This window comes from Gopherus evgoodei, chromosome 10 (genome assembly GCF_007399415.2).
Source record: "Gopherus evgoodei ecotype Sinaloan lineage chromosome 10, rGopEvg1_v1.p, whole genome shotgun sequence".
Classification (NCBI taxonomy): domain Eukaryota; kingdom Metazoa; phylum Chordata; order Testudines; family Testudinidae; genus Gopherus; species Gopherus evgoodei.
This window is the reverse complement of record NC_044331.1, coordinates 24662619-24688809: the sequence shown is the minus strand read 5'-3', so window position 1 is coordinate 24688809 and position 26191 is coordinate 24662619. Positions and strand designations below refer to the sequence as shown.

The following is a 26191-nucleotide window of genomic DNA, read 5'->3' as shown; positions in this document are numbered from 1 at the left end:
CTCTTGGGTCATTGAGTTCAGGCCCCTACTAATGCAGACAAACCTCTCATATAATCCCATTCATGAACTTATCAAACTCCATTACAAAACTAGCTAGGCTGTTTGCCCCAACTACTTCTATAGGGAAGCTGTTACAGAACCTCCCTCCTCTGATGGTTAAAATTTTTCTAGTTTTTAACCTGAATTTATTCATATTCAGGTTATACCCATTTTGTTTTTGTACCAATATTGTTCTCTAGTTTAAATAGCTCTTACCCTTCCCAGGTGTGTTCCCAGCCCTTATATGTGTACAGAGAGCAATCATAACCCCTCTCAGCCTATTCTAGTCTCCTCTCGTAAGATAGGCTCTCCATTCCCTTGATCATCCTGCTAGCCCTTCTTTGCACCAGTTCGAGTTTGAATTAATCTTTCCTGAACATGAGTAACTAGAATTGTACACAGTATTCCATTAGGGTTTTTATCAGCATCTCATACACTGGCATTAATTGTTCCCTATCTTTACCGGAAATGCATCACCAGATACATCTAAGGATGGCATTTGCCTTTTTTCATGATCACATAACATTGAAGGCTCAGAGTCATCCTGTGATTGCCTAAAACACTCTGGTCTTTCTCCTCAGTTTTTCTGATGGATGCGTCCCTAACTTAAATGTTTATAGTATTACAAACATTGCCAATATTTGACAATATATTGTCAATCAACTTCCTATTTAATAACTTAAAAATGTAATTTAATACATTTCTCTTGCTTTTGTTATAATTTTTGTCTTTTTCTGTTTTTAAACAACATTTTTTCTTTATTATCATGGTTCTCTTTTCCTATCTTGTCATTTCCTCTTGTCCTTTTCTTGCTCACCCTTTCTTTCTTTCTTTTTTTCAACATTGTGTTTCCTACCTCCTCCCCTATAACTTCTATATCTCTATTCTACTTCCACTTCTCCATCAAATATCTGTCAATACCATATTTCTTTTTTCCTAATTTATCCCCTCCATTGCTCCCACCTGCATACAAGTCCACGCACCCATCCACCACTCCCCAAGCAGTAGCAGAGTGCAGTTAACCTATGCTTCTAAGTTTCATGACTGCAAACAGGGTTCTGAATGACAACTGAGATGAACAGCAAAGCTATTAGCAGCCACAGCAGCAGAATTGGAGCTATGTTTCTGGAGACTTAGAAAGACAGCACTATATTCTACAGCTGGTTTTCATTTGGCAAGTTATGTAATGGTTAAGGCAAGATTTATTTATTTATTTATTTTTTGCTGCCTCTCACAGGGAATTTCTTACTTGCTACAGACAGTGAATGAATGGAATTTTAAAGCCCTGGAAATGATTATATTATATTCTTTGAAAAGTCTGTTAATTACCACCAACACCTATTCCCTTAAGGATGATGTGTGTTACTGTTATAATGTGTAAGGAGCTTGTGGGGGTTGTGTGAGTACTGCACTCTGGGACTGTAGGCTGCAGGTCAAAATATACATTTATTGAAAGTAACTAATTTTATGTTATAAAGATAAACAAAACTGTTGACAGGACCATTGCTTTTTTTTAACATAAGCGGTAAAACACAGGTGTCAGGAAAACAAAGCCAAAGAAGGGAACAGAAACATGGAAATAAAATAGGATCTTGGTTACAGCAGTCTTACAAAACTGTCATGAAAATTTACCAGCCTGTGCCTAAAATGTACTACCTTGATGAGGAAGCTCATGAAAAAAACTAAGGATATTTTACTCACCTATCAAAAATATATTAGCCTCGCTGGGTAAGTAGAATTTTGCAAGCCTGAGAGGAAGCAAACTTGCTGTTGCTCTTATTTAGTTCAACCCACTTAGCCCATCTTTCCTCAAATAGTTTGATTGTTGACCTAATAAAAGCAGTAAGTCTTTCACATCTCAATTCTTTTATTGTTGATCACACGTCTGTAGTATGAATTTGTTCTTGCACCTGTGGTGATGAAATGTATTTGCTGACTGCAATTAATTAGTTTCTGAAAGATCTGGCATTTATTAATATGAAAGCCTTTCTTAAGATATTTTAACAATTAAAGTGTATGTGTAATCCAAGAATATGATTCTACCAAAGATAAAATAATTACAAATGTAAAGCCACAAAGATTTTTTCTGGTAGATGGTAGATTGACGGTATTACCTGCAGAGTTCTCTTTGAAGTTTTTTATACACTATATAAATTTCTACTTGAGGAACTTTTATTCACATGTTGTATGATGGCCTGTAACTTCTGAGTGAGGCATCTGTCAGAATCAATTTTTCATTTCACCAACTTGTTGAGGCAGCAATTCCTGGAGATGAGGATTCGTCATTCAAAGGATGATACATATGAGAAACGGTGGGCTCTGATGTCTATGTTCACAATTAGGAGGATCATTTATTCTTTATCACTAAATGAAGTAATGCTCTATGAAAGATTCCAAAGAGGAGTGTTTCTTTGAGGAAACTCAATACAAAGGTTAACTGGGGGGAGTTGTTATTGACTTCAAAAGGGAGTAGGCTTAGCTTTTACATTTCATATCTCACTACATGTTTTTAGATTTTCTCCTTAGCATCTGAACATCTCATGGACACTAACAAATTTATCCTCAGACCTTCCCTTTGTGCCTCTGTTATTCTAATTTTAGAAATAGAAAACTGAAGCACAGAGATGTGTGACTTGCCTAGCAAGTCTGTTGTCGACAAATTCTTTCCTTAGGGCAGAGACCAAAGGGGTAAGGGAAGAGGTGGGCTATGGTTGGCTTACCTTATGGATCCTGGGGTTCTACAGAGAAAGTAAGCTCCAGTCCCGTGTGGGAACTACCTCTAGTCTACATGGTGTGACTCGGCCTTCTCCTCTTTGCTCAGTGTTGAGACTTCCTGGTCATTCCCACCACTCCTGTGTGGGTATTCCCCATCCATAAAGAGAAAACAATCAGGAGAAGGAGTCCTGAATTGATTTCTATTTGAAATCCATACCAGGACAGCATGACCCACCTGCTGTCTGGTTCCTCAGAGCCCCTACCCTAACTTCCAATGGTCTTGCTCAGCCTGCATAAGAGGAGCCTTCAGTTTTTAATTACAGTTTAGATTCTGTACAAATGATCCAGAATTGCAAAAGTAAAATTGCTGAAATCCTCTAAATTACATGATCTGTACTTTACTCATAACACAGTTTTTTCAGGCTAGTAATGTTCTGTGTTGCACTTCTGTAGAACACACTGTTGCTAAGGCCTCCCTAGAACCAGGAACCAGCAAGGGAAGCAAGACAAGGAGGGGAAGCTCTGGCTTGTAGGTTGGTGTAAGATGGCGACATGACCATTTGAGAGGAGACTTCAGGGCAGTGTAATCATGATGGTCCATTGGAGGGACAAAGGAAGGAGTTTATTAGGCTGTGGACAGGGAGCAGGATGGGGGAAGGAAATGGTTCACCTAAGCAGTGACAGGAGCCAATTTTTTTCTTGACACCCATAGACTTCTCATCAAGAGAGCTTTGGAGGGTTAACCTTCTTATCCCTGAGAATTATATAATGGCCTCTAGTTCTCAGGTAATCTGTTCTTGTGCTTGGGGCAGTATTGTAAAGGTGTCTTTGCATCTGGAAGCCTGTGTGGGCTGTCAGACTAGATGATCACAATGGTCCCTTCTGACCTTAAAGTCTATGAGTCTGGTCCTGGCCTAGGAGGTAGCCTTTGTCAGCCATTCCATCAGGCTCATTTCAGAATTTCCAGGCTCTTTCACATACTTGCTGGCCTCAGGGCTACTCTGACATACACTCTGCTTCTCATTGATCTTGGTGAGGCCTACGAGAAACTGAATAGCTTATGTGCAGTGGGCTCTGACCTGCTTCCCTACACACTTTCATCTGTTCCTGCCACCTGCCTTAGTTCTGGAAGACAGATTGGTGCATAGCCCTTTTGGTATCTCTGCACTAGCTGAAGAGGCTCCATGTTCAGGTAATATTCTCAGAGGTCCATTTCCATACCCAGTAAGTCCTCTTATGCTGCAGGAGTGGCAGAAAAGGGCCCTAGTATAACTAAGAAGCAGGCCCAAATGTCTTGAATGATAGAAAACTTGTATAGCTTTTTAATACCTTGTAATCATATGTTCTGTATTTTTAATTTGCTGTTAACTGCATCTGCTAACATGGTGTTGGTACATGAGTATTTTGAATTTCTTCACTGAATATTTGAACTTCAGGGTTTTGCCAGCACCTTGTTGCAATATTAAGGTGCATATTATACTTCCTACCTCGCACTTCCCCAAACAACTAAAATTTAGTTTCTTCCTGATTCCTTGTACATTTTTGTTCAAAGTTTAAAGTATTTATTATGGATCCAAGCTGAGTCTCTTCCTAGCATTGCAAAGAAGCTTAATTGAGAGTCAGGTTATGGGTTAATACCAAGAATCAGACATGCTTGAGTGGACAGAGCTGGTGGAATTTAACACATGCTGATAAGCTGTATGTAGCTAGATATGCCTCTGGCAGTATTTGACTTTGTGGAAACAGATGATACCTTTAACAGGTATACTCTGATAAAAATCTGTTGATAAAATACAAGAAATTTTGCTCTAGGTGCATCCTCATAACAAAATAGCTTTGATAAAGCTAAATGCTGTCAGACAAAGTGTTTATGTGTACACAGTATTTCTAAAAACTCACAAAAGCAACACATTCTAACAGGATAACTGTTATGCAAAATGGAATGTCTTGTAAAGCTCTGTGTTTCATGAATCAGATGAACTTGATCTCAAAGAGACTTTAGATCAGCAGAGGAAAAATAAACTGCTAAAGAATATTACATTAATTCTGTGCCTACTATGGATCTTTTATACTTAGAGAGTCTACAATACAAAAAGACAGGTACAAAATATCTTCATAAAATCTCACACTTAACCTACTTTCCTTTCTAATTGTAATATTTTGTCTTCTGCAATAGTTTGGCAATAAACTGTGGATGGTTCTTCATCCATAGCAGCCGTTCACAACAAGAAAAAAATGTATAAATACAGTAAATCTGTTTACTACCAGTCTATTCTAGAGACTTGTGTTACAATTTTAGCTGGTTTTGAAACTCTTTTGTTACTCTTGACTTGTTTAGTATCAAATCCAGGTAAAAATACTGGTTCTGATTCTCCGCTTCCTTGTGCCAATGTAATCATTTATAACTGTGCAAAGTGAGTGCAAACTAGTGCAAATCATCATAAAAAGGAAGCAAAACACAAAGTGCAAGGTCCAGGAGGAGAAGTCCCACTGTATTTAGATAGTAGGGACACTTTTAAATCCTCATATCCAAAATTTGACCTACTCTAAAATTGTTAAATTAGTAGCTACCATTTTTATAGGACGTACAGAAACACTGAACTCCTCCTGCTTGCTTTGCTGTTAACAGAATATTCCTAGTTAAGCTGATATGATGTTTACTTTGTAGTAGAAATGAAAGAAAAAGTAAAACTTCAGTGATTGCTTAGTGGATAAGGAAAAAATGGATAAGAAAAAATATTTTATATAAGTTCACAGAGAATTAAAAATAAAGTTTTAGAAGTCAAATTCTAAAACTGTAGTTTACGGTGTCCTTTTAAGGTTCTAGCACGAGCAATCAAATAATGATAGGATAATCAACTTAATGTTAAAACGTGTGTTCCTGTGCAAAAAAACCCCTTACGTTTAAAGGTGCAAAATCCAGGACTCAAGCACTTATTTGCTCCCCCTTTCAACAATCATTTCACATGATATGACCAGGAGAAGACATACGTCTAGGGCAGAGATTTACTACCTTGAAGAATCATAACAATGAGAAATATTTGAAGATCCGTGTTTTTTAGACAAGTTAGGCAATGTAACAAACCATATTCAGATCTCTGTATTATTTATTTTGAAGACAAAGAGAGTTTTGCAGTTGACATTAATGGGAGCACTCCAGACTTGCATTAGACATTTTTTTTAGAGCACAGTAACCCGAACAACAAAAAGTGTGGTGAAAAAGTCATTACGTGAATATGAGATAGCAGGTGTTCCTCAAGCTTTTTGACCCATGAAAGCTATACAAGGAATGAATTAGGCCAGCAAGTTGAGCCAGCACAAGGCAAAAACCCAAACCCAAACAAAGGGAGTTAAAGCGCAGTTCTGGAACTCAACCCCTCGCCATATAGAAAATCTCAAGAGAGTGGTTATGGGGAAAGCTGCTTGGACAACCATGGCTTGAGTATGCTTTTCATTTTTGAAAATGTCATCATATTAATCTAAATTAAATTAATTGTATTTATTGCAGTGGTCTTAAATCCATATTGTTCCCAAAATATTTTTAATCTTTTATAACTAGGTAGCAGTAATGAGAAATTAGTAGTGTAATTGCAACAGCAACCAGTCATCATTCAGTTACCTGACTCAAAATCTCAATTTATGCTCCTTGAACAAAAACAATGAGGAGTCCTTGTAACACCTTAGAGACTAACAAATTTATTTGGGCATAAGCTTTCGTGGGCTAGACCCCACTTCATCAGATGCTTGGAGTCCTTGTAACATCTTAGAGACTAACAAATTTATTTGGGCATAAGCTTCTAAGGTGTCACAAGGACTCCTTGTTGTTTTTGCTGATACAGACTAACATGGCTATCACTCTGAAACCTGGCTTCTTGAGCAGTATCATGTGCTCACCCCTTTGAAATGCTTGGGATTATATTTTTCATATTTTGTGTTACATCAGGCCTGCACAACATGCGGCCCGCATGGATTCACTGTGCGGCCTGGGGGGTGGTGGTGAGTAGGCAAGTGGCAGGTGAGGGAGTGGGGCTGAAGAGGTGGGTGGGCAGTGGCGGGGGCTGAGGAGGCGAGCCGGGGGGGGAGGGGCTGCTGAGGAGGCGAATGAGGAGTCAGTGGCTGACCTGTTCTACTGATCTGGTCTGGCTCCCATCCCCTCTCCCAGGGTTGCAGCTGTCTGGAGGTGCTGTCTTCCACACCTTCCTCAGGCACACCTCATTCATTCAACAGGGCAATTGATTACAAAGTTGGGGGAAAATCTTATTCTACTTCTAGCAAAAAGACATTTTTCTTTTACCTTAATTATTCTACCGTAGGGGCCCACTATAATATATTACCAAGGTTCAATACTGCTGTTTCGGTGGGGCAGCACTGGGGAAGGAAGGTTTGTTTCTGCGGGGTGGCTGGCACTGGGGGGGTGCTGTGTTTCAGAGGGGGGCTTGGCGGCGCTGGGGGGTCGGTGGGGCGGGGGGGGGTTGGGCCTCAGCTGTTTTCTTTGGAGTAATATGGCCCTTGCCGCTTTATGAGTTGTGCAAGCCTGTGTTACATATAACTATTTTACCCTCTTTTTTTTTCAGGTTTTGTACACTATGAAGACCTCAATGCCGGCTGTGGCACTTTGGGGGAAAAGAGCACCCTCTCACAGCATCACTGCCATAATGATTACAGATGACCAGCAGACTATTGTTACAGGAAGTCAAGAGGGGCAAATATGTCTTTGGACTCTCTCATCAGAATTAAAGGTTTGTGACCACTGTGGTGTTGTGTGTCAAATAACCTGGCTGGAGTTTCACCTTTCATTATTAATAGACTATATATAACTCAGTTGCGATTAGTGTAAAAGATAATGTGGGGGAGTCTTTTTGTTGGAGAAAATGAAGTAACTAACATAATAAATGTGAAAATAAAATGTAAATCTCTTGGGAGCAGCCAGTTCTTTGCAGGCCTCATTGAGTGTTCCGTGGACAATTAGTGAGCCATGGACCACAATTTGAGATCCAGTAGAGCCGATGATGGCAGTTAATAAATCTGTATAATTATGATGGGTCCTGTTCTGGAGAGTTCTTCTTTAAAATCAGTGGAAAAGTGTGGTCCTCTAGTTCCAGAGAAGATACTCATTATAGAAATGTTGTTGATAGGAATAAAAGATCTAAGAGAAATGGAAAGCCTTACATTCCCCAAGGTAACAAATGAACTGTTTCAGGAAAGATGGACCAAGTGGGCTGAAGTATAAAATATATCAGTTATGTAATTTGTTAGCAAAAGTATGTTTATTTACTGTAATCCATCATTTGTATGGCTTTGATTCTGCTGTATTCTCAGGCATGGTCTTGCTTGTTCTTCGTTTGGGCTCAAGCATGCCATTTAGAAACAAACATAGGTTGGGAAGTGTTGCAAAGTTGCACCTTGCCAGTAGGACTTAAGGCAGATTTCCTCCCACGGCTTGCAGGTATACAGAGGGAGCATGCCTTTTTTGAAGTCATGTTAGCTCAAATGAGTTAATTGGCATCTTAACGGGACTTTTCAATGACGTTAAGCTAACTCGGCTTCAACTCATGTTTGCTGGCATCTTAATGGGGCTTTCCAATAAGTTAAGCTAACTTAATTGAAAAATATACTTTTTCCCCATCAAAATATAGGTCCTTTTGGATTTAGTGAAGCCTATTGCTTAAGTGCTTTGCTGGATCAGATCCCTAGTGCGCTCAGCCACTTCTGCTATCTGGTGTGTAGTGGGTGGCACAGCTGGGGCTGTCCTATTCTCTGACTCTTTTGGAGCATCTTGCACACCAGAAACCACTCAAAACGGGCAGTCTTTATACCACCGTGGTCACAGGGTCTGCAGCTGTGCCTTGCTGTGTGCAGGGGTGCAAAAGGCAAATGCAGCTTACACACTTCTCTGCTTATGCATCCGTGGCGCTGGTGGGCACAATCTGGCCTTATGTAGGAATACAATGTGTACTGTCTACCAGTCAGTAATAAAATTAATAATGAAGATGTTTCTTAATTTTGGATTACTTGATGATTTATACAAAAAAGTACTGTTTTAGTTAAAAGCGACAGAATTCTGTAGCACCTTATAGACTAACATGTTGCTTTTTACAGATCCAGACTAACACAGCTACACCTCTGATGTTTTAGTTAAGTGAAATAACTGCATTGCTCTCCTAGATTTCATCTAAAGAAATTCTCTTTGGTCATACTGCTTCAGTAACATGCTTGGCGAAAGCAAGAGACTTTGAGAAACAACCGTATGTTGTTAGTGCTACTGAAAATGGGTAGGTAACTATGAGTTTTCAATTACTTTTTGAATCTTAAACAATATGGCAAGGCTTAAGAACAAATTGTGCATTTGGCAGCAGACTTTCAATCCATTTCCCCCATGACATGGGAAGTTGCAATTGTCACTTAGTATAGTAAAGTTATTCTATAGGATTCCTCTTCAAAGAGGGTCTCTGCTTCTACCATGCCGAACTATCAGCTGGCCCCCACACAACATGGAGATGGGAAGCCCATCCCTTGGAATGCAGAGAGGGCTGGCAAGTCCAGAAAATCAATGTGATGCCAGGAGCCCCTTCCCAAGAGAATGCATTGTCAGGGGGCAGGAAGACCCTATGCCAACCAGGAGTACAGAGCTGTGGGAGGGCATTGGCAGGACCAGAAAACTCTTTAGCATCATACTGATTCTCAAGGGAATGAGGCTATGAGAGAGGTTGATGTGCCCAGGCCTTGTTACAGGGTTGGCTGTCTCTCAAGCATCTGCTCATGGCTCAGCAGCACCCCGCTGTGATGGGTTCTCCGGGGTGCAGCCTGGGACTGTGGGACCGCTGTGCCCCCCTGAACTCTCTCCAGCCTGGGCTGTCTCTCAAAATGCCTTGCTAGTTGGAGTCTTCAGAGTGTCCTTGTTGTTTACAGTGTAGGTGGGTGAAGGAAAAAGGCCCAGCATGGGGCCACTGTATTTGTTTTATACCCTCAGTCCAATGTGCTTGGGGAGTCTCCAGGCAAGGTTGAACAATTCCCCTGGTGTGGCCTCATGTAGGTGAGTCATTGAATTGTAGCTCCTTTGCTGGACAATGTGTTGTTTGACACTGTGCCCGAGTGTTGGTTACTTTCCTTCCTGTTGTCTCTGGGGAGCTAATATCTGGCTGATTCCCCAATTTACAGCATGTTTTAGTGACAACCATACAACACAATTCTCATAACTTTATATGCACTAAAGATATGCATATTTAGATAGAACAGTGGGTTTCAACAGTTCATAACCTTTCCCCTGAGACTTCACATGGAATGTTTTATATGCAAGATCACAATTAAATATAATGAGGAATATGGGGGTTACAGGACTCTCCCCCAAGGTATAGAATGTCGCAACTGCCTCAATTTCCCTTATCTCACAGAGCTTATCAATAACTCACCATAACAGTCCAACAGTAATTAAAATATTCCCCTTCTGAGGTACAACTTAATAAGTCCTCGCTAAATAAAGGACCCTCAGAGTCCCAACCCCAGTTCAATGTTTCTCTCTCCTATTGAGTCAGAAGTCCCTACTCCTCCATCCTGAAGTTGGGTTCAGGTCCTTTACTCCTTGCAGGAATCAGTCTTGCTCCCTGCAGCTGCTTCCTCAAACCAGCTACAGGTTTCCAGGCTTCTGTCCTGCCTAATCCTCCTACCTAGAGTGTTACCAGCTTGCATTCAGGCTCCCTTAGTGGCTACTCCAGGAATCCATCCCTTCCTCTCTCATAAACTGAGGTCTAGCCTGAGTTAATCCCATGACTTCATTATCTCATTCATTATTACCCACCTGGGGAGGGGAGCTGATCTGGGCACAGATGGGCTGAAGTCCTATTTCCTCTTAAAGGGGCCAGCCACCTTGTAACTCCATCTATGCTTGCTGGATTCCCAGCCCTGTTTTAGAGGAGGCTGCCGCTGAAGAAATCATCTCTCTGCTTCCTGCCTTGGTTAAATGAGATAGTGGTAAAGATAAGTTTGGTAGCTAGGTGAAGGAAAAAGGCTGGAGACCTACAAAATTAACTTTGTATAATTCCCCCTATATTCCCAAAATTAATCCTGGCCATTGTACTGAAAGTGAGGTCAACTGTCATCTTAATTCTGACCTTCCATTTTTCTGGCCCTAATCTATATAGTGCTAAGTGGGAAAAGTATCTTGTTGCTTAAATACTATATACATGTAAAAATTGACTTAGAAAAAGACTAAAAACTTTCTCATATGTATGTGTTATTTGGAGAAACAATAAAAGATCACTACTGGCTGGATTTTATTGTGTATCTGGGACATATATAGATAAGGACAAATGGTCTTCAGAACCCTTTAAATATTTACTCCACAAAACCACTGACAACGTCTTTGGTGCACCATATAAGGGCAAAAACAAGGAAGAAGCCGTGTGGTACTTTAGAGCAGTGGTCTCCAAAGTGGAGTGCATGCACCCTGGGGGTGCACAAGAGGATCCTTGGGAGTGCGCGGCAGGAGGAGCGTTGTTTTTTTTTCCTTTGGCAAAAATGGTAGAGCCTGTGTGGTAGAGGATGTGTACTCAAAAATTTTTTACTGATGGGGTGCACAATCAAAAAAGTTTAGAGACCACTGCCTTAGAGACTAACAAATTTATTTGGGCATAAGCTTTTGTGGGCTAGAACCCACTTCATCAAATGCATGAAGTGAAAAATACAGGAGCGGGTATAAATACATGAAAGGTTGGGGTTGCTTTACCAAGTGTGAGGTCAATTGATTTATTTCGTTAGACTCACCTCACACTTGGTAAAGCAACCCCTGCCCCTGTATTTTTCACTTTATGCATCCGATGAAGTGGGTTCTATCCCACAAAAGCTTTTGGCCAAATAACTTTGTTAGTCTCTACGGTACCACAAGGACTCCTCGTTGTTTTTGCTGATACAGACTAACATGGCTACCACTCTGATATAAGGGCAAGACATTCACCATTGAGCTCTGGATGGTTGCAAGATGAAGCTGCGATGATACAGATAGGATGCCTTGTCTTCAGCAGAGGCAAGCTTTGTCAGATTGTGTACTCTGGGCTGTGGATCATTCCTTTTATGACTTTCAAGTTTCTGTCTTCTTGGATTGTGGTTAAGAACACTGCATGGAAAAAGATCAGCTTTCCCTCTAATTCCATTTTAAAATGTCAGGGCCTTTCCTCTTTTCTGTTGCTGACATTCCTTAGAAAAATGCATAATGGACAATTCTTAGTGTCCTTTTTTGTGTGGAAATGTTGAATTTATTCCATTAAGATTTTATATTTCCACCTCCATGTATCCACTGATGTGGACAGTGTTGGTCAGAGAAAAAAGGCATCATGATACAGTATTTATAAGGTGTTATTCTCCACCTACTCCTAGGAAGGGAACAAACTCTTATTGTTTCAAAGCAACATGCAGAAAATATGGAAATGTGGGTGAAATTCTGCTCTCAGTTACAGCAGTGTAGATATCCAGTGCCGAAGTCAGTGGAGTTATCCCTCATTTACACCAGAGTAAATGAGAGAAGAATTTGGCCACCAGGCAATGATTATTAGAAAGCATTCTGTTTAGCTAACTTCCTGTGACGTACCACACGCAGATTTTATTTACAGTCTACACAGTGGTAAATAAACACGAATAATCATTTTGGATTAGCCAGTTGTATAAAATTAACAGTATCAGTTGAAGATTAAATCTCTAAATTGTTTTTCTGATATATTAATAAAGAGATTTTATTTTTCCAATGTGAACCTAATATATTCTCTTCCAGACAACACTGTGAAACAATTATTTTCTGAATATCATAACGTTTGGTTAAATTGCTGCAAGAATAATGGTTACAATTTATTTATCTCAGTCTGTAGATTTTTTTTCTTAACATGTATGCCCAGATCCACAAAGATGTAGAAGCGTCTAACTTCCATTCAAATCAATGGAAGTTAAGAGCCTAAACACCTTTGTGGAACTGGCCCATAGCTGCCAAGCTCTGACAACTTGACATACCTCATAAGGGTTTTACTTGCCAGGTAAACTTGATTGAACAACTACTAGACATTAATTCCAAAGCTTGTTGAATATGGTTTAAGTAAAGTGCATTGGCTAACATACACAAATATTTGAAAGCTTGTTCTCAAAATATTAACCTTTGATTTTTATTACTGATTAGGTAATATACATATGAAATGCTGTATCGTATTGATGAAATAGACTAGATACAGCCTCATGGTGGCACTGTTTATTCTTCACAGAAAATGATAGCTTATTTCAAGAACTGAAGTCTGGTGTTGTGGAAGATGCATTATTCTTTTCAGAATGTGTAGTTTAAGTTCAGTGAAATGAATCATTTTCAGGAGGATGTAGTTTCAGCGAATGATAGTTCTGGTGGCACATTGATGAGCCATAATGGCAGTATACCTACAATTTGTTGTAGGCCAGACTTGGCCTTAAAGTAGGGTTTGCTGCAAGGCAGCAGGGTGTAATTACCAAAACAAAAAGAAACAGATACTGTATGTCATCCCTTGCTAATGACCGCAACATTTTCTTACCCAGTAATCTGTAACAAAAAGCCACAAAAGTGCAGTACTAAAGAAAAACTTGGTGGCACAAAATTATTCCAGCCAATTGAGTGGAAATGATAGAGATTAATATGAAGTTATCTTTGGCAGGGAGATGTGTGTTTGGAATGTCACTAGTGGACAGTGCATTGGGAACGCAAACCTTCCTTATAGGCATACAGCAATCTGTGTAAGTATAGCAACTTGTCATTGAATATTTCAGTGCTTTACAATGTGAGTTGCACATTATTTATTATTATTATTTTATTTTATTTATTAAATCTCTGATTTTGGGGAAATATGTGTGAAAATTGTTTATGAATGTGACATACTTCATAAGGAAGAAAACAGAGAGATCAAAAAAATTGTTGCCGTGTATGTAGCATCTTACCATTTATTATTTATTCCTGTTTCATTTTCCATCTGGGAAATAAACTAAAAAAAATTCCGCCTTGTGTTTCACCTCTATTTCTCAGACAAATAGAAGCATTTCTTTTTCAGCCACTAATGTTTCTAGAAAGTAATATCCATATATTTATTGATTGTGACATTTGAGCTTCAGGTATTGATGCACAGTAAGGCCATTTCTTGTGGTTTTTGTTTTGGCCTTCAGGAGGGCAACATGGAAAATGTTAGTTTAAGGTCGTCTGTCTTGAAAATGGGTAAATGCAAACTCTGTGGCCAAACAGTTTGTAAGACAGTTTGCTAGTGATCTTACTTTTAAACCTATATAAATTAGTTGGAGGGTTTTGATTGCCTAGCTGCTAACCTCCAGGAAAGTATTAGATCCTCTTTCCAAAAATACACTTTTATTCATGACAGAGCTCAGTAGAACACTTATTTTTAGATGTCAAATTGCTTTAAATCTTTCTTCAGTCAATTCCATTTCAAGTCTCTGCTTTGAAGTATATTCAGGTACTTGCTAAGTACCTAGATGCTAGAGAATGAGGGGTGTGTGTGAAATATGTATGTATATGATTTAGGAGTGGCTCTGATTCGGAGAGCTGCTCGGTTATTTCTGGATGTGTTCATGAAAGAATTGCTCAGGGCCCCTAAGTTAATTAAAATGCTGTTTTTCTTGAGTGTGGAAGTCTAGTTTGCAAGTGCTGAAAGTCTGAGAACTTTTTAGAGCTTTCATGAGATTCCCAAGCTACCGGAAAATTTAAATATTTCAAAGCTTGTAGAGGTAATACTGTTTCCATGCAACTTTTTTAGTTTGCCTGGTTGACTTAAGCATAAATGTCAATGATAGTTTTTAAATGACCTTGTTTCTTTAACTTGTCAGTTAACAATTAAAGCACTTTTATAGTTTTATCAACAGACTTGGGGCCTGCATGCCATATTGTAATGAAAATCCCTCCTCAACAATTCATATTATCATACATATACAACAGCAATAATGTTGGAACAGTGGGTCCAATATGTTCTGCTGTGGGGTATGGCTCAATTAGATGTAAAGAGTTAAGGACCTGGAGAACTATTAAAAAGAGGTACAGATGTGGGCTAGCCTGTTGGTTTAATACCAGTCCATTGTGCTATTATAGGAGATCAGAGATAGAGTCCTTATACCTTGCTCTCAATGCCAGGTAGCTTGGGAGGGCAGGAGAAACAACATACAAATCTCCAGGAAAGAGTAACACCCCTCACTAGGAGGTATGTGGAGACATTGAAAAGATGATAAAAGGAGAAAATGGGTATCTAAGAGGAAAATTGGGGAAAAAAAATAGGTAGGACAAGAATCATCATTCTTAAAAGAACTGCCTTCAAAAGTGAGTACTACCTGGTATTACTGCTCCAGAAGTACTGATTGCTGCTAGTATCTGTGAGAGCATTCCTACCTACATGAGGTTACTCTGAGATAGGTGCAGACATGCCGATTTTGATGGTATCGGCACATGAAAAATGTGGCTTGATTGCTAATTAACATTTCACAAATCTAGTTTTGTAGGTTCCTTCTGTACTTATGTATGCCTCAGCAGAAAATGGCAGATGTCAGGACACTGCAAACTGAACATTTGCCATTTTAAATGAAACTTGAACACAAGGAGCAACAGGCCTGTTAATCATTTATGGTTCAGTAAATGTGAGATCTTCTCTTCCTAGAGGGCTGACTGTCCAAATCTGCCAGTTAAAAGCTGCTTTTTAAAAAATAGCAGTAGCTACAAATGGTTGAATGCATTTGTTGCTGTGTTTCTATGGAGCCAAAGTAACATTTCCAGTTCTGGTAACATTTCCAGATATGCATTCTTTGTGGTGTGTAGATGTGTATATCTTTTTCTGTTTTGTTAGTTATGTAACTCTTTATAATTTTCAGATATTATTTAGTTAACTGTAACAAAATGGAGTAAGTTTCCTAAACTAAAAGTATAGATAGCTAAGCAACAATGAATAAAGAAGTATAATTCAGCAGTATATTTTCATGCTAGTACATGATCACTCAATTTATTTTGACAACTTTATTTATTTAGATTCTATCTGAAGCAACAGTTCCAGGCCCTAGGCATTTTTACAACATTTACACATACAATTGCAAATAAAAATCACACAAAATCCAAATGTACATGCTTGCCATAATACTTGCCCCAAACAACACCCACATTAGCTACTCTGCATCTACCACCCAATAGCCAATCCCACCCTCAGACGCCTGAAAAAACAAAAATTGCTGAATACTGACAAATTTGGCCTCCTTTTAAACAAGTGAATTCCATAGTTGAAAATCCCTCTTGGAAATTACCTACCATCAGCCCTCTTTTTCAAATGGGTAGGTTTTAGGTTAGAGCACCTTCAGAATGGCAGCAGTGTCTAGTGGATGGGGAGAGCTGAGATCTCTCAATTGAACAAATCCCAAACCCACTTAGGGTTTTATAGAGTAAAATTAACCCCTTTAACTTCACCAGGAATTTAATAGTTAGCCAGTATAGATTATGGAGCTCTGGTGTGATGTGGTATCTGCGTGAGGCCTCCTCAATAAGTATTCCTTTGCATTAATTTCATTTTACCATCATGCATTTCAGAATGTTAGTGTCATGAGATGAAACAAGCTTTTTTTTCTGTTTGTTCAGAATTATATACAGGTATTAATTGGCTCACCTGTATGATTCTGATGCAGTTTAAAAATAAGTTTTAATGTGTTTAAAATACTTATTGTTAATTAAAAAATTTAAAAATGGTGTGTATGAAAGCCAGAAATAATATGCAAGTGAACTTGTATAGCTCTCTCTGTTAACCTTTTCTTGCTTAATTCCATTTGGACAGTATTACCATTGCTCCTTCCGAATGACAGGAGATGGCTGGCTTCTATGTTGTGGACAATATCAAGATGTTGTCATTATTGATGCTAAGACTTTGGCTGTTCTTCACACTTTAATATCTTTTCAGTCTTCTGACTGGATCAGTTGCATGTGCATTGTTCACTCCACGAGGATTCAAGGTACATATAGTAGTGACATGCAGAAATTAACATGTAAACCGGCCAGTCATGTCTTGTTTTTATATAGAGCAACAAATGCCTAAAGATTCTTTCTATAGCATATTTTAATTATAGTTAAATATATTGTTATGTTTCACAAATATGTTCAGGATGTAAAATACTTCAATATCGATACTTCAAGATATATTTACATGTTAATGTTAATCAGACTTAAACTACTGTGTTTTGCTTCTTAAGCAGAAACCTGAAAGCTGGAAAGAATTATTTTCTTACACTTCGCTTATAATTAGCTCAATTAATAGGCTACCTGTGACGATGATTATCTGAATGTGAAATTAGAGAGATTATGTGTGTGCGGGGCCTGATTTTCAAAAGAGTTTGTCAGGGGTGGCTCTAGATATTTTGCCGCCCCAAGCACGGCAGGCAGGCTGCCTCAGTGGCTTGCCTGCAGGAGGTCCCTGGTCCTGCGGATTCGGCGGCGCGCCTGCAGGAGGTCCGCCGAAGCTGCGGGACCAGCCTACCCTTCACAGGCATGCCGCCGCAGGCAACCTGCCTGCCGCCCTCGCGGCGACCAGCAGAGTGCCCCCTGTGGCTTGCTGCCCCAAGCATGCGCTTGGCTTGCTGGTGCCTGGAGCTTCCCCTGGTTTATGTGCAGTTGCATTAACAAAGTGCTTGTGCAATTATTCACCAATTTGCTCACACAGTTACCTTCATCAAATATCCTGTTTGCACATGAGATTGATGGTTAAGTGCATGATTGAGCATTTCTGTATACAAGGATCCTGTTTCCCTGCACAATACAGTGACTGCACATACAAATTAGAGATTCTGTTTTGTGTGTACAGTCTGGAACATCAGATCCAAAAGACTAAAGTTGGTATTTTCAAAAGGAGCTCCAGTGTGCACTAAGATAGCATTGGTGGTACTTGTGGTCTCATTTGGCTCAAGTCACAGTGATTCAAATTTAGTTTCATATTAAACTGCTTTGTATTACCTTTTTATAGAAGATTCACTAGTAGCAGTATCTGTAACTGGAGATCTTAAAGTATGGGATTTATCCTCATCAGTGACCAGTATACAGGTCAGTTTGCATGAAACATGAAGTCTTAACCTAAAACATGAATGTAACATGTAGAGCATGGAAGTATTGTCAGGATAGAAAAATACTGAATCTGAACATAATGTCTTGTGAATGTGTATTAAAGAGTTAGTTATTTTTGTAAGCATGTTTGTTGAAAAGGCCGAGGCTCTTACTAAGCCCTATCTCTTCATTCTCAATACAATTCTTAGAATCCATCCACTAAACACTAGTCCATGTCTTTGTACATCTCTTGCCTTGACTACTGCATCATCTTCTGGTTTTCCTACATCTTGCCTGTTATTCTTCCACACTGATGCTAAGATTATAATCCTTTCTTGTCACTCCCTCCTCCAAACCTCTTCTTCCCTCCTTCCATATTATGTTCAAAGCTCTGCATAATTCTGCCTATATGCTCTCTTGGTCCTTCTTTCTGTCTCCTATATACTATTTTTGTCTCCTTCTCCCACTGTCTACTTTTCATATTCTTTCATACTATCCTCTTCATTTGGAACAGCCTTTCACCTACCCTGTGTCAAGTGTCCCCTCTCTCCTTAAATGTACTTACTGTATATGGTTTATGAATATTCTCACTGAAGCTGCCCTGATACCTTTTTGTGCTGGAACTGGAGTCCTAGCTTTTCTTTTGTTCCACTTAATCTGCAAGTACTTTTGGCCAAGGACTTTGATGGTTTGGGCCAAATTCATCCATGGGGTAACTCCACTGACATCAATAGCATTAAAATGTGGATGAATTCAACGTCTTGCTTTTTGTAAGCACACAGGAACATAAAAATGGCCAGACTGAAGCAGACATAAGCCGATCTAGTCTAGCACAGTGGTCAGAACCAGATACTTCAGAGGAAAATGTCAGAACCCTGCAGTAGACAGATGTGGCCCCCATACTAGTTCAAATCTTGGTCTGTAATAGATAGGGATGGACTTAAATCTTGAAGCATGAGGTTTAATATCCCTTTCAAAATTTTTGTTGCTGTTTATTATAAATCTGGGTATTCTTGATGTCCATATACATGTCCAGTTCCTTTTAGAATCTTGCTAAATTCTTGCCCCAAAAATGTCCTGTGGCAATGAAATCCACAACACTTGTATTGTTATATAAAAAAATTAGTACTATCACTAATAAAGGACTCAAATTTGTATAATCCTTTTCTTAAAATAGGAAGGTTGCCTTTTTAGCCACACTAGCAACATTTTCAACACCTCTTTTCTCCAGAGTACCCTTAGCTACATTAATATCTTAATGTAGGAGCACCTCACGGGAGGTGCGTATTAATGGATAGGATCAGACCTTTATAGAGATGCTGTCAAGTTTGAGGTCACTTCTACAAATACGTTCATTGTTCTAAAAAGTCTGTTAACATTTCCGTTCAGTGTATCAGTCCTAGATAACTAGTGCTGCTGCAGCCTTGAAATTATTGCTGTTAAAGCTGAGTGACTGTGCAACCATCAGTCACAAACGGACATAACACAAGCATATGCAGGTATTATGCCGACCATTTTCTTTTCTTTTCTGCCCTTTGAAATGGGAGGGGTTCAGAGTTAGTGAGACTACAGCTCCTTCAAATGCCTAGAGAGCACAATTCTCATCAATTGTAATTCCCTCCTGGAGCTGCAAGGGTGAGTAAGAGGATGCCATGACATTCCTGCCTGTGATAGTGGCTGTTTTGCTTTTAACTTAACAGCTGAGATTGTCTGACCACTGTAGACCTTCTTGTGGAGGACTGATGATGAGACGGGGATTGTTTCATGGCAGAAAATGTCAGTATGTTGTAAAGTGATCAATAATTAATAAAAACAATTCCAACATAACTGTTTTGGATCTGTCAGCCTTGATAGTGAGCCTTTGATATTCACTTTGAAAAGGGCAAAAAGTAGAATTTCTTCTTTTGCGAACCATTCATGCATTCAAATCCAAAAGGATAGGAATATAATGACCCTAAAAGTGGTGGGAAAGTATTAATTTAAGTCAAGATCATTTACCCAGCATACAACTCAAGTGGCAATACTATTGTTTGCATGCTGTAGGAAAAGAATCCTGTTGGCCTTTGTGCATCTGAAACTGCAAGCCTATAGACTGCTATGGCTTTGTTGGCTTTACATGGAGCAATGGCTAGTGCACCTTCATAGTGGCAGATCTATCAATGCTGCCTATGCTCTTCCCTGATCCAATCCCTCCCTGATCCTCATTGCCACTCCTTTAAATGAGAGTATGAAGGCAGTCCCCACAGAATGCCCATCATCTCTACAGGGACCATGAATCCTACCCCCAAGTCACTGTTTAATGAAAAGTTACAGTTTGCATTGCATTTTCAACGTATGTATTTACAAAATGTTTTCAATAGCTGGTTTCTTTCCTAAAATTCATAGCCTGAAGATCCAGAATATCTTGTTTGTCTAATACTACTACTTTTCCCTCTAATATCTAGGAGAGGCAAAGTGTATATGAACAAGAATCCAAAGCTCTGGACTGTACAAACTGCCAAGCAATAAGATTTTGCACATACACAGAAAGACTCCTCTTAGTCGTGCTTGCAAACTGTTGGAAGGTACAGCATTACACTTAGTACTTTATGCTTCCTATACAACATTGTTAGCAATTCAGTAGCATTTTGGAAAAGTGTACATGACTGATTTTATATGTAAGTAGTTATTTTCCACCTTAAATCAAATGAAACAGTGCTCGCTAGCTATTTGGGATATCAGAGGAAACTTGCTTGCTCCATTTCTTCACTAATTATTTTAGTTGCATAGCTAGGATGATAAAGGCCTGGATTTTTAAAGGCATTTAATGCTGTGCTCTGCTCTGTATTGCAGTGCCCATGTCTCATTTTCAAAGGTGACATAGTATCAGAGGGGTAGCCATGTTAGTCTGGATCTGTAAAAGCAGCAAAGAGTCCTGTGGCACCTTATAGGCTAACAGACGTTTTGGAGCATGAGCATTCGTGGGCGAATACCCACTTCGTCAGATGCATGTAGTGGAAATTTCCAGGGGCAGGTATATATATGCAGGCAAGCTAGAGATAATGAGGTAGTTCAATCAGGGAGGATGAGGCCCTGTTCTAGCAGTTGAGGTGTGAAAACCAAGGGAGGAGAAACTGAGGAAACTACAATACTTTGGTGACCTTCCAGAAAACACCATCCTAGCCACCATGGATGTAGAGGCTCTCTACACGAACATCCCACACAAGATGGAATACAAGCTGTCAGGAACAGTATCCCTGATGATGCCACAGCACACCTGGCTGCTGAGCTCTGTGCCTTTATCCTCACACACAACTATTTCAAATTTCATGACAATATATATCTCCAGATCAGTGGCATCGCTATGGGCACCCGCATGGCCCCACAATATGCCAATTTTTTATGGCCGACCTGGAACAACGCTTCCTCAGCTCTCGTCCATTCACTCCCCTTCTCTACCTACACTACATTGATTATATCTTCATCATCTGGACCCATGGGAAGGAGACTCTGGAAAAATTCCACCACGATTTCAACAGCTTCCATCCCACCATCAACCTCAGCCTGGACCAATCTATACGGGAGGTCCACTTCCTAGACACCACGGTGCAAATAAGTGATGGTCACATTACCACCACCCTATACCGAAAACCTACCGACCGCTATGCCTACCTTCATGCCTCCAGCTTCCATCCCGGGCACATCACACGATCCATTGTCTACAGCCAAGCACTGAGGTACAACCGCATCTGCTCTAAACCCTCAGACAGAGACCAACACCTACAAAATCTCCACCAAGCATTCTCAAAACTACAATACCCTGACGAGGAAATAAGGAAACAGATCAACAGAGCCAGACGTGTACCCAGAAGCCTCCTACTGCAAGACAAACCCAAGAAAGAAACCAGCAGGACTCCACTGGCCATCACATACAGTCCCCAGCTAAAACCTCTCCAACGCATCATCAGGGTTCTACAGCCCATCCTGGACAATGATCCCACACTTTCACAGGCCTTGGGTGGCAGGCCAGTCCTCGCCCACAGGCAACCTGCCAACCTGAAACATATTCTCACCAGTAACTGCACACTGCACCATAGGAACTCTAGCTCAGGAACCAATCCATGCAACAAACCTCGATGCCAACTCTGTCCACATATCTACACCAGCGACACCATCACAGGACCTTACCAGATCAGCCATACCATCACCGGTTCATCCACCTGCACCTGCACATCCACCAATGTAATATATGCCATCATATGCCAGCAATGCCCCTCTGCTATATACATCGGCCAAACTGGACAGTCGCTACGGAAAAGGATAAACGGACACAAATCAGATATTAGGAATGGCAATATACAAAAACCTGTACGAGAACACTTCAACCTCCCTGGCCACACTATAGCAGACTTTAAGGTGGCCATCCTGCAGCAAAAAAACTTCAGGACCAGACTTCAAAGAGAAACTGCTGAGCTTCAGTTTATCTGCAAATTTGACACCATCAGCTCAGGATTAAACAAAGACTGTGAATGGCTTGCCAATTACAAAACCAGTTTCTCCTCCCTTGGTTTCACACCTCAACTGCATATATATACCTGCCCCTGGAAATTTCCACTACATGCATCTGACGAAGTGGGTATTCTCCCACGAAAACTCATGCTCCAAAACGTCTGTTAGTCTGTAAGGTGCCACAGGATTCTTTGTTGCTTTTACAGGTGACTTAGGTTCCTAAGTCCCATTGAAAGTCAGTATGCAAACCGTACCACATGCTGCCCCCTTGACCACTGCATTACATTCTCGTGCAACTGCAGGAGAGGAGGCCCTGTGGAATAGCAGCATATGTGTTTTCAGAGGAGCTGGGAGTGGGATAGCCATCTTTTGCTATGCACTCCTGGACAAATGTGGGTTTGCATGCTTTGTCTTTGGTGATTAAATTAATCTGTGGTGAAGAAGAAGTGTGTGTCCCAGATGACAGAACTGTGGGTGGATCTAACAGTGTTGGGTTCAAGAAGCTACATATGTAGTGTGATCATGCCAGGAGAACTGTCAATATTTTAAATAATATTAACAGAGGAATGTACAAGTTCTCCCAAGAGGAAATTTGAAGGTTTTGTTCTAATGGGCCATATTCACTCCTGAACTCAATGTAGTTACACAGAGGATGAATTTTGTAACGACAAACAAAACAAATCCCCTGCCTCCTCCCAACCCCTGACTGTAATTCTACCTTTAAGCCTTAAATGTTGTTTTTATTTAATTGGCAGTTTTTTCTTCTTAGAATCATGTGGCCTGATTCTGATCTTACTGTGTTTTAACAGTAGTGTAACCCCATTGAATTTAATAGGGTGGTCTGAATGTACACAATAAAAACGATCTCATAAATACTTTACTTTCTGAATCTTTGCTCAGACCCAGTGTTTGCATTAAAATGAAATAGTCAACAGGAAACACATTGTAGTGTTCATTTATGTTTATCTATCATTTTTTCTTTCTTTAGGTCTATGATTATTGTGATTTTTCCTTGCTGTGCACTGAATTCAACAAAAGTGGTCAGTGCTTTGCTGGTGGTGAAGTGCTAGCTGCTCGGAGACTCATCATCTGGACGGAAGATGGTCACAGTTACATCTACCAGCTGCTGAACAGGTGGGCTCAGATTGGAAATGAACACAAAAAGTTCAGGTACAAGATGAACTTTGGGAAGTTTATTATGGAAAATCCCCGCATGTCGCAAATGATGAAAAACCAGAACAAAAACACTTTGGCACTAGAAGATTTACCCTGAGTTTGACAGCCCCCAGTCTTTGTTTGACACAGCAGGGGATACAGGAATAAGATTAGCCGTGTAGAACTTGGGCAGCTGGTGCTGTGGTTTCAAAAAGAAATCACTTGTAATTACTTACCCAACAACTTTAGCTGAACTTGAGAATCATGGATGCAACCAATCTGCTTTTAAAAAGACGAATTTCTAAAGCATTTGATTTTCTTTTTAATTATGCAGTGGGCATTCTAAAAGCATATATCCTGCCGATGGAAAAGTGCTCAAAGAAACTGTTTATCCTCATTTACTCTGCTTCACTTATGTGAAAGAAAATAAGGTAACATGAGAATATTGTACAATGAGCTTCAAAAGTTACTTCATATTTTGCTTGTAATGACCAGACAGACTCTCAGCAAACTGGACATTTAAGGCATTGAGTCAAACTGGGTTAGTTGTTGTATTAATATAATAAAAAGGGCTTACTCCTTGATTCTAATTTTGACTTTCAAATATGGTGAATTCATGATATACTTTGTATTTTATAAAAGGCTCTTTGTTGAGATTTTTTGTTAATTTTCAAAATTTGCATTATAATTTAAAAGGCAAGGTAGAATATTGAGAATTTCTTACACCCAAGGGGCTCAATCCTGCAGAAAGTTACTTATGTGAATTCTCCTATTGAAGTCAATAGGACTACACATACATAACTATCTGGGCCCAAGGACTCTCATAGTTATTACAAAATGCATCCACCACAAACTGTTTGTAATCAAGTCTTTGAACACATTACATTATACAGAGATTCCTATCCTGATCCTGCAAAGACCTATGTGTGTGTTTAACTTTTTTTCCAGTGTGAACAGACTTTACTGGCAGTACTCAGTGTGTAAAGTTAAGCACATGTGTAAGTCTTCGCAGGATTGGCACCTAAGGCCTAAGAAGCTGTTTCTAAAGTTCAGGGAAGTTCGTACTGAGGAAATTGAAGAGTCGGATGGATCAAGAATCCTTATACTTCCAGTTGTAAATGTGTGCCTGGGTGTGTGCCAATTGCGAGTTTACTAGTTACTAGCTTGAGACTAGCGTGACTCAAATCAACTCCACTATTGGAAAGAATACATCTAAATGGTTGCTTTCCTCTCTGTGTAACTAGAGAAGATAATGGCCTGTTGAACGAACAGAAATTAAGTGATTGAAAGATACAAATAAAGGATTGGTTACTGCAGTCCCCACTCTGGCAAAAACCAAAACCCTATTGATTTTAACAGGGATTCTGTCTGAGTAAGAACAGCAAGCATTGGACCAAGGCTAAGACTTAGTACTTATGGAATTTTACTTACTTTTTCATAGCCAAATAATAAATATGTAAGACCTGTTCCTGTTGAAGTCAATTTTGGTTTTTTGATGTTGACTTAAGTGGACCAGGATCAGGCCCTTAAAGTATTTGTCAGGACTATGAGAGAAAGGCATATTTTTATTTGTACTCCACCAAAAGCACTATTGTGTATACAGGCTTGTGTGAGGTTTTTATTAGTCCCTCCTTTTCGTTGCTGGGTAAAGGATTTTAGACACCACTTTTGCTGCATAGTTTTCCTAAACCTGACAGGTTTCATTTTTTATGTGAGGGGCAATAGCCATTAGTTTATTTTTCCCCTCGCACACTTATAATCTAAAATCAGATAGAGTAATTGTTGAAGGATGTCAAAAGATAAAGACCATCAAGGAAGAGAAGCAGCCAAAATACATGGCTTAGCAATAACTGTGTCACTATGATGGCAGAGCAGCTTATGTATATTTTTTCCAACAAGTTAAAAAATAATAATAATAATGTTTTCAAGTATCCACATTCTATCCATTTTCTGTTCTTATTCTTTGATGTTTGGCTTCGTCCTGTCTAATTAACTTCCTGGCAAAATCCATGGTGATTTTTATGGCAAAATTGAGTGTGTGATGTCAAAGTAGCTTGTGAGGCTGTACACCTCGACCTCCAAGTGCTACATCATAACATAGAGCATGAGTTCCCAAATATTTTCATAGTGGGACCCATATTTATAATTTTGTGGACTTCTCTTCCCATTTGCAATCATGTAACATCCTTGTTGCAACTCCAACAATTGCTTATATGGAAAAGTGATATAAGAATGTTATTTGTGCCTTAGGGTATGTCTACACTACGGGATTATTCCGATTTTACAGAAACTGGTTTTTTAAAACAGATTGTATAAAGTCGAGTGCATGCGGCCACACTAAGCACATTAATTTGGTGGTGTGCGTCCATGTACCGAGGCTAGCGTCAACTTCCGGAGCGTTGCACTGTGAGTAGTTATCCTGTAGGTATCCCATAGTTCCCACAGTCTCCCCCGCCCATTGGAATTCTGGGTTGAGATCCCAATGCATGATGGTGCAGAAACAGTGTCGCGGGTGATTCTGGGTAAATGTCACCTCTCAATCCTTCCTCCGTGAAAGCTACGGCGGACAATCATTTCGCGCCCTTTTTCCCCTGGATTGGCCTGGCAGATGCCATAGCATGGCAACCATGGAGCCTATTTTGCCTTTTGTCACTGTCACCGTATGTGTACTGGATGCTGCTGACAGAGGCGGTACTGCAGTGCTACACAGCAGCATTCATTTGCCTTTGCAAGGCA

The 26191-nt window shown here is 39.8% G+C and overlaps 1 protein-coding gene across 1 annotated transcript in view; it reads left to right on the top strand.

The window, feature by feature from the left end:
* Positions 1–26191, top strand: part of WDR72 (WD repeat domain 72) — a 196178-nt gene that overhangs the window by 6530 nt on the left and 163457 nt on the right. Inside the window, exons 2-9 of the mRNA XM_030579063.1 lie at positions 7329–7493; positions 8920–9026; positions 13410–13488; positions 16557–16731; positions 17736–17812; positions 20257–20376; positions 23289–23434; positions 23790–23886. Coding sequence (XP_030434923.1) covers positions 7341–7493; positions 8920–9026; positions 13410–13488; positions 16557–16731; positions 17736–17812; positions 20257–20376; positions 23289–23434; positions 23790–23886 — 954 coding nt within the window. The 5' untranslated portion in view covers positions 7329–7340. The remainder of the gene's footprint in view (positions 1–7328; positions 7494–8919; positions 9027–13409; positions 13489–16556; positions 16732–17735; positions 17813–20256; positions 20377–23288; positions 23435–23789; positions 23887–26191) is intronic.